This window comes from Triticum urartu, chromosome 2, assembly GCF_003073215.2.
Source record: "Triticum urartu cultivar G1812 chromosome 2, Tu2.1, whole genome shotgun sequence".
NCBI classification, from domain to species: domain Eukaryota; kingdom Viridiplantae; phylum Streptophyta; class Magnoliopsida; order Poales; family Poaceae; genus Triticum; species Triticum urartu.
The window spans coordinates 672,607,998-672,620,699 of NC_053023.1; the positions used below are offsets into that span (position 1 = coordinate 672,607,998).

General features: G+C 43.3%; 1 protein-coding gene across 6 annotated transcripts in view; it reads left to right on the forward strand.

The window, feature by feature from the left end:
- The first annotated feature begins 1,332 nt into the window (after positions 1 to 1,332).
- Positions 1,333 to 12,702, forward strand: part of LOC125539630 — a 28,923-nt gene continuing 17,553 nt past the window's right edge. For 2 of the 6 annotated variants that reach the window (XR_007296909.1, XR_007296911.1), the window contains exons 1-4: positions 1,334 to 1,947; positions 3,308 to 3,474; positions 3,582 to 3,796; positions 6,701 to 6,877. Coding sequence is in view for 1 of the 6 variants with exons in the window: in XM_048703128.1 (XP_048559085.1) it covers positions 1,701 to 1,947; positions 3,308 to 3,435; positions 3,582 to 3,796; positions 6,701 to 6,704 (594 nt within the window). In the remaining 5 variants the exon portion in view is untranslated. Of the gene's footprint in view, positions 1,948 to 3,233; positions 3,522 to 3,581; positions 3,797 to 6,700; positions 6,878 to 12,702 lie in introns of all 6 variants that reach the window. The other 4 variants (XR_007296910.1, XR_007296912.1, XM_048703128.1 and 1 more) reach the window with 4 other exon arrangements.

Consider the following 12,702-nt stretch of genomic DNA (forward strand, 5'->3'; position numbering starts at 1 on the left):
ACAGTGTATCTGTGTTCCATGACCTTAGTTCCCTTGGCAGAAATTGTTTAAGATTGTTGGAGATACCCTGCAAATCATCCTTTTGTTTTACACTCACTAATGACGGATTCACTTATATTTATGTACCCCCTATTGATCCTATATAAATTCTCGTTCGTTGTGCTAATATTCAGAGAACTCCACCTCTATTTTTACTCCTTATTCTGTAACAATTTTCCTGTATTGACCAGATGTTTAGTGCCCGGGTGTAATCCCTTGGAGAATCTTTGTCTATTATACTGCAATGTACAGTAGAATTTTATTGCAGGCTGGCAACAATGTCTGAAAATGCATTTTCATTGTTTAAATAATAAAAGTTGTTCAAAATTTCTAAAATATTTGTATGGCTTATTTTATTCTTAGTTTATGAAATATTCCTAATGTCTTTCCTAAATATTTATATTTTTAGATGTCATGAAGCGAGTATTTGTGAGAGAGTTTTTTTAGAGCCAAAAGAGTCATGATCAATCATGAAACTTGTATCGATCAACCATCTTAATTCAAATCCCATATGTTTGATTTCACAACTTGAACCAACAAGTCTATTAGGCCTAAAAGGGGCTCAACATGTCACTTTCTTGCAGATCCACCAAATTTCTTTCTTTGGTTGTATGCCACTATTGCAGATTAACCGAATTCCTCTCTTCGATTACAGACCAAAAATGGAGTCAAGCACAATCTACGAGAAAGCACGATACTTTTTGAAGTTGCAACACGCATTAATCCCTAACAACTAAGAGCAAAAATAGACGGGCGCGGCAACGCGCGCCATCAGTGATCTAGTATACACAGATTATGACACACACACATCGAAAACATATATCACATCTAGTAAAGTAAATATAAAATAATTTGTCTCCAGACGATATTGATCCCGGTAGTCAATATCAAAACACAAGGCATGGGTATGTGGTTTTCCCTGTTGCAACGCACGGCAGTTTTCCTACTACCGCCGGCTCGGTGAATAAGTCTTTCGCGTAGTTTTAGGTCAACGATTTAACTATCTAAATATGTATTATATGTGAAAAAAATATATACTTAGAAACTACATCCGTGTAGAAATCTAGTGATATACTTTTCATGACATATAATACATATTTACTTCCTCAAATCAATGACGTAGAACTACGTGAAAGACTTATTCATCTAGACGGAGGTAGTAGTAAAATAAAAAAGAAAAAGGAAACGAAAGGAAAACCAGTCATGGAGGATTAACAAAAAAGGAAGAAACCAGAAAGAACCGTGAAAAAAAAAATACGTTTCCTAGCTATTTGGGCTGGCCCATATGCGGTCTGTTCGCCTAGTAGGAAAACCCTATTTGTCCGCTCGAGCAGAGCAAGGGATTCGTCAGGTGGCGGCGGCTCGCGAGTACGAGCTCGACGGCGGCTGAGCATCGTCGGCTTCGGGAGTTGGAGACTCGCGAGTACGAGTACCCACATGTGTCTGTAGATTGAGAGAGCAGTCAGGCGGCGGCGACTCGCGAGTACGAGCTCGACGGCGGCTGAGCATCGTCGGGTTCGGGAGTTGGAGAGGATGAGGGGGAGGCGGCGGCGCGGCGGGCGCCTGGAGTCTCGGCATCCGACCTCAGGTCCAAGCTGCCGACGGAGGCTGTTGCGCCGCGAGCACGCTGAGCCTGAGGTAGCTGGACGACGGCCACAGCGATGCACGAGGAGGCGAGCCCGAGGCGGTGGGTGGCGGCGGATCCAGTCATGCTCCTCCTGAATTCCCCGTCGTCGTGCTACCGAGGGCGTCTTCACCCAGATCTCCTCACGCCGGTGCGCATGGCGACTCCTGCCGCTGGTTCCGCCTGCCGGTCGCGACGACGTAAACGAACAGAGCATGTGCTCGCGGCGGAGGATGCTCTCTCGCTCCCGCGGAACGCTTGCCTCGCCCGCCGCCACGGACAAGGTAGACACCCTCCTACAGCCTTATGTTGTTGCTTCCCAGCTGTTTGCCGTGTGATGCTCCTGCTTCCCTTTGTTTGCCGCGTGATGCTCTGCTGCTGCCACTACTCTGCTACTGCTGCTAATTTGCCCCGCTGGAACTCACAAGGAAGATATAAATTTTGTGACTAAAGCATATTTGATCAGCTGTCCTGTTACAAAACATAGATTTTTTCTAGCATCAGGCAAAGAATCATAATGTGCACTCAGTTCACACAGCACACACTCATTTTCTTTAGGGAAACATATACGGAAGTTGTGATTTGAAAGGACTATCAATCTACATAAATCATGGCAAAGTTTCCTACATTTTTCGGAGCGGGTTCATTGACGAGATTCAAGATACAACCTGCTGCTGCTAATTTGCTGTAGTGCTATTTTAAAGATGATGATGACAGATTACCACCATCAAGCATTGCTAATGACGAGTTAGAATTTTTTTATAGTTGGTAGCCAATGGGAAAAGCAAATCAGCAAGAGTTCTACTTCTCATTAGATGAATGCCAGAAATGGATTATTTCTTTAAATTATGAACTTAGCACGTTGAGAAATACAACAATGTGTAGAATGTGAAGTTCAAAGAATGGCTGAAGATCATTATGGACAGGCTCAGCTTGCACCATGTCACTTGATTCGTCTATTTAGGTGGTGATGTCAGAAGAAGGTAAATTGTTAGGTTTCAAGTAGATTCTCATACGGTGGGTATAGTTAGTGACATGTGTTATCAGTAGATTCTCATATGGTGGCCAACTATCTGTTCCTGAACGGTTTGTGGCAAGATAGTGGGAAAACACACCAGTTGTTCCAGCACTTATGATGAATGTTGCCCTCCTGAGAAGTTGATCAGCTCTTCTTGGTCTGACTAATCTTTGGAGGTTTCTTCTGTTATGCCATAGGTCCTCGACTTGATTGGAAAATGATAGTGTATTCTATCATGGAGAAAAAAACAAAAACACAGCTAGCTAATTAGTACCTAAAATACTGGCACTGAATAATCGGAATAGCTTGATTTATTAACTAGCTATCCACTCTTTTGTGATCTTGTAACTAATTGAATTTGGTGAATGTTATTTCTGTATGCAATTTGCATGTGCTAGTAGAATGTTACTCCCTCGGTTCACATATATAAGATGTTCTACCTTTTTTTCTGATTCAGATGTATATAGATGCATTTTAGTGTGTTTGTTCATTCATTTCAGTCCGTATGTTGTCCATGTTGAAATATCCAAAACATCTTATATTTGTGAACAGAGGGAGTATTTCTTTATGTAATTGGCAAGCGCTGGTGGAAAGTGACAACAGAAGTTTTCTTGCTATTGCGGCAGGCAACAAAATGGAGCATATTCCAGAAGGATTTATTTTGCACATAAAAGTGATGGCTTGGGCCTTCGGCACCATGGCGGCATCAGTTTGCACGTTGTCGCTCCACTTGTATTGCTGGTTGCAAAGAAAGGTGCGAACAGTCCATTAGGAGGTGAAACTTAAGCACTATGTAAGCTCAGCAACTTGCTTCCAGTAAAAAACACAAATTTGGATGAGGTTTGTTCAGTGCAACCTGCTTCTAATTCCTTAGCATTAATGCTTCTATTGATATTGCAGTTAGTGAAAATTTCTCTAGCATTGTGCAAGCTGCTGCTGTTGCATTTAAATCGGTTTGTCCAAATCGACAGTCCGAGGCTCCAATCGATGCAGTCGCGACCCCGCCTCTATCAGCTCACCACCCAACCAGTTACACTCAGTTATGTGACAGTTTTGATTCATTCTACAGAATTATTGGAACTCTGGAATGACCAAATCCCAATTCTGCTTCAAAGGTAATGATTCTGTTCTATCAACCACCCTAAATTTGTCCACAAGTGATGTTTACGACATGGTTATCTATTTCACACATTCTTATTCTATGTATATATTGTGATTATATTTTCTTTTCCTTAGTTGTGTTGCTGTTCAGTTGGCTGTTAAGTTTACGGTTATTTCCCCCGCAAAAAAAGGGTTATGGTTATTTATTCCAAAAGAGAAAAGCATGTTTCTTTGTAGGAGACTATCTGCTATATAGACTTGAATATTTGTAATGTTTCTTTTACAAACATACGATGTTATAGAGTGTAGACACGGGCCTAGACATCTAGCCAAACCTACCTATAGCATTTCTAAAACGATATAATTATAATGGTTACATGTAAATTACGTGTGTAGATTTATCCTTTTTTCATATGCCTTACTTGGTAGATTATGAAAATATGGTGTGATGTATAAAAGTTTATGGTCAATGCTAGTTTAGTGTTTGGGTCAAATTATTATTTGAAAGTAGGGGTTAAAGTTTGCCAAGAAAAAAGCAGATTATTATTTGAGATTGATAGAGTATGACTATATCCCACTCGGTCTTGTTTCCATCAAAAGTGTGTCCCCACTTCGTTGAAGAATACAGCTACCACTCGGTCTTGAGATTGATAGAGTATGACTATATCCCACTCGGTCTTGTTTCCATCAAAAGTGTGTCCCCACTTCGTTGAAGAATACAGCTACCATTTTGGTAGTGGGCCTAACTCATCTCAGCGGTTTTGTTTGGGCCTCATTCCCCTAATACGCTAGTAATTGTTTTATTTCCCATATTTCCCTTAGTCTCGCTCCCAAGGAAGGGAATGCCAGCAGCCATGGCGGCAGTGTCCCCTTGGGCCATTCATGCCACTTGAGAGGATGAAGGCTTCGACGACGTCACGCGAGAGACATCGGCGCAAGCGAGGTTGCCACCATCCTTGTTGCAACGATAATGACACAACGGAGGGTAGAACGGGATGGTGGGTGACGGCATTGCGGAAGGAGGTGCCGACCACTCATCTGACCCAGGGAAGCAACAATAATGTGCAATGTTTTAGTCCCGTATCTATCTATCTATCTATCTATCTATCTATCTATCTATCTATCTATACCTATACTAATTACAGACTCCCAAAAAATTACCACGTTAATCAGTAATTAGGAGCCGTTAATCTGGTGGGACCGAGTTATTACGGTGTAGATCGACCGATATAATCCCCTGTGAATATTTTGCTTAATTTTGAAGAAAAAAACACTTTGAGGCCCACAATCGTTAGCGTTGGTTATAAAAATAGAATCACATGAGACGTGATTCCACTTCTCTTCCACGTTTCTCTTGCTACTCTAATTCAAGCAAACTTATCTCTTTCCTTTGGATTTTAAATCATTGATTCAGATTAAATAATAGACTGTGGTCAGAGTCCCACAGGTATACAATCTGCAGTCCAACATAGTTTCAATCCAACAGAGTCCCACGGGTATACAATCTACAGTCCAACATAGTTTCAATCCAATGCAAAAACATGGCTCCATCGATGGTTACAATCTCATCTGCTGTCATCTTCCCTGACGCAGGCCTTCTTCCTCTCCATAGATTGCTGAACCTTGCATATCTCATGGGGTTCCCGCAGGCTCCACTACCGTCGCATGTTAGATCAGCCTCCTCTCTTCTCTCCCGCCCACTTGCCAGATTTCTTTCTCGACATTTTCTCCAACTCAAATCGCCGCTAAGCTAAGTATCTGAAAAGAAAATTAAGCAAGTATTCATGCTCTTCATTGCTTGCCAAAAAAGTTGCAGCTACGATGTCCTTCCCTAAACCAATGTATTACTCCTGCGCGGCTGCCATTTGTAAATCCCAATTTCACTGAAACCGCCATATTTTCTGTTCTTCCTAAAACCGATGCCTGCTGCATCCGTCTCTCCTCATCTTCTTCTCCTAATTGAACTCACCTTTGATGAGTCCTTTCCGCATAACATGGCATCATCAGCCACCAGTCGCCTCACATCAAACCGTTCCTGTCCGTAGACAAAATCTGATTTGAATTGAATCACAAAGGAGGATGGCAGGAAGAGGAAGGTCGCTGTCTTGGAGATGTATCATACCGGTTGATCAATGCGTAGGACTGTGCTGCAAGGGGATACGCCAGCAGGGCCTGCAAGACCAAGATTGAAGGAAGCTTAACTATGATGTATTAATGCCAATGGAAGATATGTTGCATCATTCACCATGCATGTGCCGGCAACAACCTGACTTTTTTTATCAACGACTTGATGAAAACCGAATAGACATACAGGTGCATTCGTTACACCATATAGCACAATAGAGTAACCATCTACCCAGTTCCAATCACCCCTCCTCCATCTTTTTTTTTGCGGGGGAATCATCCCTCCTCCATCTAACTGCTAGAACTTGGACCTGATTGCCATGTTTGAGATAATATTTTTAAGAATACCTATGCAATGGTTATTTCTTTTCATGATATCACTGTGGAGATTTATAGTTGAAAAAGGATCAATTTCTATATAGAAGTTAATAGTATATAATGGTTCGGAGCAACTCTAACAGTATTGAATTTAGGATAGAGTACATGACATGATATACACTCTCATTAATAGTAGCTATTGTTGTCCGTGCAGCTTTTTCCCCTTACAAGATGCTATAGCCTATATGCAAATTTTCATGGCTGCAAAATGAGTCTATATGATTATTCTATATTTATGAAGTAACAATAGCACTGTTGTGTGCAGTATTTTTCTAGAGGATCATTTATGCAGATCATTTTCTCTGCAAGTTTCTGTCGCGCACATCAACTTCAAGCCAGCGCCCTAGGCCAATAAAACCACTTCCTCCTTTATTTATCCCTCCCTTTCTGACTTCCATCCTGCTTCCTTCCGGCAGGTGAGTACTGCACGAGCAAGTCAAATTTATTGGGACGTAGAAGAGGCAGCAAGCACATCTAGCAGCCGGAGACAAGCAACAGTTTGTTCCCCAACAGCAACAGCAATCCTGTTTTGTCTGGCGAATAGTGACGATGGCATCATCCACGTCTGTCGAACTGGTGGACACTTACAGCAGGTATGCTAGCTCCTCAGATTAAATACATAATATTAAGTTTGTTACAGTTTATGGATGAAACTGGGAATCAGGTTCTACAAGCATGCCTCATAGTTATGTATAGTTTTTTTGTACATTTGGTGTGCTGAACTCCTATTTAAAGACGTTATCATTATCCATCTGATCCTTCTGTTTGTTAGTTGGTTTCTTGAATAAATCAGTTCAGACGATTAATTGATTTTGAGTAGAACATGTCTTGCATTATAAGCTCCCAGCAGTTATATTTCAGATCAGTATTCGAGCTGAAAGGAGGCACTTAGGTTAGGAAACACCCAAGATTTGACTCGCAGTACTAACAAAAGGAAAGATACATTTATCAGAATAGAAATACATTTATCATTTAAAAGCAAGGTATGTTACATATTTGTTTTCAGTGATTAAGACATGGCTGGGGGAAACTCAATAAGTAAACTTACAAAGAAAGAGACCATTATCATTGGCGTGTAATATGTTTCCTTTCATTAATATGTGAGTACACCTGTATCAAGCCGTCCAAATAATAAAAGACAAAAAATTATTAGTGTGAGACAATTGGTAAACCTACATATATGTAAATTATCCGATTAGGAATCTATTGAAAATAGATCATTCATATCATAAATAACCAACATGCATTGGTTTTATGCATGTTATTAGTTGCGGTCGTTCATAATTGTATTATTATTAGTTCCGAATTCAAATTTCGAAAAAACATTGCATCCAAAAAAATGTTACCAGGTGTTCATCCTATATACATCTACCTAAAATAGGCTAGCCCGTGCGAAGGCACGGGTTGACGACTAGTTGCTACTAAATAAGGATCTTGGCCGAGAGAATCTAGAGTATGGTGTATGGTCTAGAAAAGGAGCAAGAGTGCACTCGAGCATGTTTAGGGGGAGGTATGTTCGGGGCGGAGGCCACAGGGGGGAGCTATGCCCGGCTGGATGACCATAAAGGGCGAGGGCGAATTCCTTCTTTTAAGTATAAACATATACTCCCTTTGTTCACTAATACGAAATGTTTTGGATATTTTAATATGAACTACGTACAGGAATGAGTGAACAAAACACTCTAAAACGTGTCTATATACACTTGATTCAGAAAAAGTTAGAACATCTTATAATGGTTAATGGAGGGAGTACTTAGAGAATAAAATCCTTCCCTAGCTAATGGTGGATCAACAACACTGAGTTTGAAGAGATAGAGGAATTATTTGATCCTGCACATTGGAGCATACGAAGGAAGCATCGACACCAATATGCTTGGTGAGCTATGTTGCACGGAGTCATGCACAATACTGATATCACATCTAAATAGACAAGACTCCCAACAAGATGATGATAGCGCGTCAGATCAAACAAAGGTGGATGTTGAGCTCCATGGGAGTTTCATGCCACTTGAGAGGATGAAGGCTCTAGCAACATCGTGCGAGAGGCATCGGCGCTAGCGAGTTTGCCACCATCCTAGCCACGACGACAATGCCGCACAGCATATAGTAGGAAAGTGGAGCGACAATGCCGCGGGAGGAGGTGCACTCGAACGGGGGGCACTGCACTGCAGTCTATTTCATCTTTCGGGCAAGTGCCAGGCAGATAAACAAGGCTTGCAACAAAATGTCGATAAAGCGCCATATCAGAGAGTAGGTCAACATCACTAGCAGGGAGGTGAACATTAAGCTCCATGGGAGTCTCAACATGCGCTCATTAGTAAGAGCAGCGCGAGTAAGAAGATCCTAAATTATTACTTTTGAGCAAGAAGGGACCTCAATCCCAAGAAAGTAGCAGAGAGGGCCAAGATAAGACATAAGAAAGTGGGAGCAAAAACGAAGTGACTTAGAATGAGAACGTGGTATGAAATGTCTAGACGAGTGACATCTAAATAGACAAGACTCCCAACAAGATGATGATAGCGCGTCAGATCAAACAAAGGTGGATGTTGAGCTCCATGGGAGTTTCATGCCACTTGAGAGGATGAAGGCTCTAGCAACATCGTGCGAGAGGCATTGGCGCTAGCGATTTTGCCACCATCCTAGCCATGACGACAATGCCGCGGAGCATATAGTAGGAAAGTGGAGCGATGACGCCGCGGGAGGAGGTGCACTCGAACGGGGGGGCACTGCACTGTAGTCTGTTTCTTTCGGGCAAGTGCCAGGCAGATAAACAAGGCTTGTAACAAAATGTCGATGAAGCGCCAGATCAGACAGTAGGTCAACATCACTACCAGGGAGGTGAACATTGAGCTCCATGGGAGTCTCAACATGCGCTCATTAGTAAGAGCAGCGCGAGTCAGAAGATCCTAAATTATTACTTTTGAGCAGGAAGGGACCTTAATCCCAAGAAAGTAGCAGAGAGGGCCAAGATAAGACATAAGAAACTGCATACTAAGACATGCCTTAACAAAGGCAAATATACTCATGGTCTGCGTCAGTGATGATCATGTCATCAATATATAGAAGAAGAGTCCTACCAGGAGCAGAAAGGAGGACAAACAACGTTGGATCATGAGCACTCGATGAAAACCAGCAACAACCACCATAGAGGCAAAACGCTCAAACCAGGTGTGAGGGGCTTGCTTAGAGCCATAGTGAGCGATGAAGACGACAAATCATGTCGTAAGGAGTAGAATACCCAGTGGTGGCTGTATGTAAACCTCCTCACGCAACTCACCATTAAGAAATGCATTCTTAACATTCAAGCCTAGACACAGATTAGTGGCGAACAGAGGCCATAATAAGTGTGCGAACAGTGGTCAAAGAAAGTCTCATCGTAATCAGGACCATGCTCGTGCTGAAAGCCATGACCCACAACACGAGCTTTGTAACGCCCAAGAGAACCATCAGAGTGAGTCCTAACCTTGTAGACCCACAAAGTGATGGGATGAACACGAGGAGGAACATAAACAATATCCCACGTGCCGATGCGCTCAAGAGCAGCAGTCTCCTCTGCCATCACAAGGTGCCATTTGGTATGAACAACATCACAGCAAGAAGTTGGCTCAAGAACAGCATCGCCAACGCTTGGAAGACATTGGCGGTCAACATGCCAAAGCGGACGAGGACGGAAGCCATAAGTAGGCTGAAACGGGGAAGATGGCACATCGGTAGACGCATCCACAACATGTAGATGTCCTATGTAGAAGTTAGGAAAAGATGGAAGAATACGAGCTGGAATCATCGGGATAAACTTAGGTGATGGAGATAAGGAAGCCAGCAGTGATGAAGGTGTAGAATCATGTGATACGTGAGGTGAGGAAATCATAGGAGATGATGGCGTTGGTTCTACAATAATCAGAGAAGAGTGTCGGGAAAACTGTGGAAAGAGATATACTCCACTTAAAAGGCCGAAGAAGATGGACTCAACAAAAGTCATATCCCGAGAAATAGGCATCCGATGACCAACATGATCCCAACAACAATATCCCTTATGCTCATCGTTGTATCCTAAGAAGACACACTCAACAGACTGACAAGTTAGTTTGGTGCGTTCACGAGGGGCAAGGACATAGAAAACACAACCAAACAATTGAAGCGTCGAATAAACGATCAAATAGACGCTCGAAAGGAGCGTCACCCTGCAGAGCAGTGGATTGCTAAAGGTTGATGAGATAGATGGAAGTGGAGACGGACTTGACCCAAAAGTGCGGCGGAAGAGAGGCGGTGACCATCAACGGACGAGTCGTCTCAAGAAGGTGACGATGCTTGCGCTCAACCACGCCATTCTAAGCATGAGCACCAGGATAAGAGAACCAAAGTCTGCTCAGAAAGGATTCCACTAGAGCCATCATAGAACACATGAATAGGCGTAGAGAACTGAGTGTGAACCATGGCAGCAAAAAGCTTATAAGACCTCACTACAAGAAGAAATAAAGTATATCCAGGTGTGTCAAGAGAAGCTACTACCAGAGGCAAAGGCAGATGGACCCTTGAGATCATGTTGAACAAGGTCGGAAGGACGCTGAGGCACTGTCTCGCTACGAGTATAAGGTAACTAGACCGTGGGACTAGGGATATCATCGGAGACAGATCCAAGAAGACCACGTCGAACTAAGGATGAGAGATCACAAGTGACCCAAGGGGATGATGCCAATCCTGAAAATAACTGGTAGACAAGGCAACAAAGGCAGATACTGGTGGCGGTGGCAGCAGAGGGACTTGATCCAGCATCCACGTGCTTGTGCACTCTTCGTACCCCACCGATCTGGCTTGGCGCTCTTTTTCCTGTTTGCGGGTTGTGGGTCACGCACTTGATTAAGCACCCCAAGTTCTCCTACTGCGCCCTTGGCCTCGACTTTAGGTAGCGCCTGTCCTCGGCTTGTCTCGTGTATAATCCAGGTACGCGTCGACTGTCCGAGCTCCTGCTCACCATTGGTGGTGCTCGAGCGTGCGGTTATGGTGTCGCACACAAAGGGAACATGGGATGTGGGATTGAGACAGTACTCATAGCAACCCGCAGCAAGGCAAAGAATGCCCATCCAGACTGGCAGGGAGCAAAGGTGGGCAGAAAGGTGGACGTTGACTCCGTAGGAGTGAGTCTCAACAGTGCGCTCATCAGTAAGAGCGGCACGAGCAAGAAGATTCTGGATATACTTCTCTTAGGAAATAAGGAACAATCTCAAGGAAGTAGCGAAGAGGACCAAGATTCAGCAATGACCTTATCACTAAGAGCAGCATGAGCAAGAAGATCCTGAATGTACTTCTCTTGGGAAATAAAGAAGCCATTAGAGGTAGAAGAAACCTCAGTTCCAAGTAGTGAAAGGGACCAAGATCAGACATTAAATCTATTCATAAGACGAGCCTTCAAAAAGGCAATGCACTCAAAGTTGTTGGTAGTGATGATCATGTCATCGACATATAGGAGCAAAGCTCGACCATGAGCTTAAAGATGGATATAAAGTGCAGGATCATGAGCGTTTGCAGAAACTAGTCGCAGTCATCGTTGAGACAAAAAACCTCAAACCGTGCATGAGGGCTAAAGGTATAGAGAGAGTGACAAATATGGCAGATCATGCCATCAGGGAAAAATATCTATGTGGTGGCTACATGTAGACCTTCTCATGCAACTCACCATTAAAAAAGACATTCTTGACATCAAGCTAAGAGACAGACAGTGGCGAGCAAATATCACAACGAGAAGTGTGCGGGGAGTGGTCATGTGGGCCATATGAGAAAATGTCTTATCGTAGTCATAGCCATGTTCCTATTGAAAGCCACAAGTCACAAGACGAGCTTTGTAAGGCAAGGGAACCATCATAGTCTAAATCTTGTAGACCAATGTACAATATACAAGTGATGGGTTGAGCATGAGGAGGAAGGGAAATGAGATCCCATGTGTCAGTGCGTTCAAGAGCAGCAATCTCCTCTGCCATCGCATGTCGCCGTTTGGGTGAACATCGTGTCACAGTAAGTGGTATTGAGAAGAGCAGCGCCAGAACACCCATAGTGATCAATAGGTGGAAGCGGGCAAGCGCAGAAGCTAGGTTGAGCTTGAGGCAGTGCGTTTCCAATAGGAGACATGGTAATGGGGGGAGATTGCTCATCGAAAGATGATGCATCAGAAGAATCCACAAGATGCGGACGACTAGTGTAGTAAAGAAGAGGATGCGGGGGAATCACCGGGGAAGTCTTAGGGGACGAATGAGGTCGGGAAGCCACAGGTGACGATGATGTGGGGTCTACAATAGTAGTATAGGGAGACACATTGGAATGGATGTAGGAGGGCAAAACATGAGTGATAGGTGTATCGGAAAGCGTTACGAAAGAAATATCCTCAATGGGAGAGGCCGAAGGAGAGGATGTACGTGGATAGAAA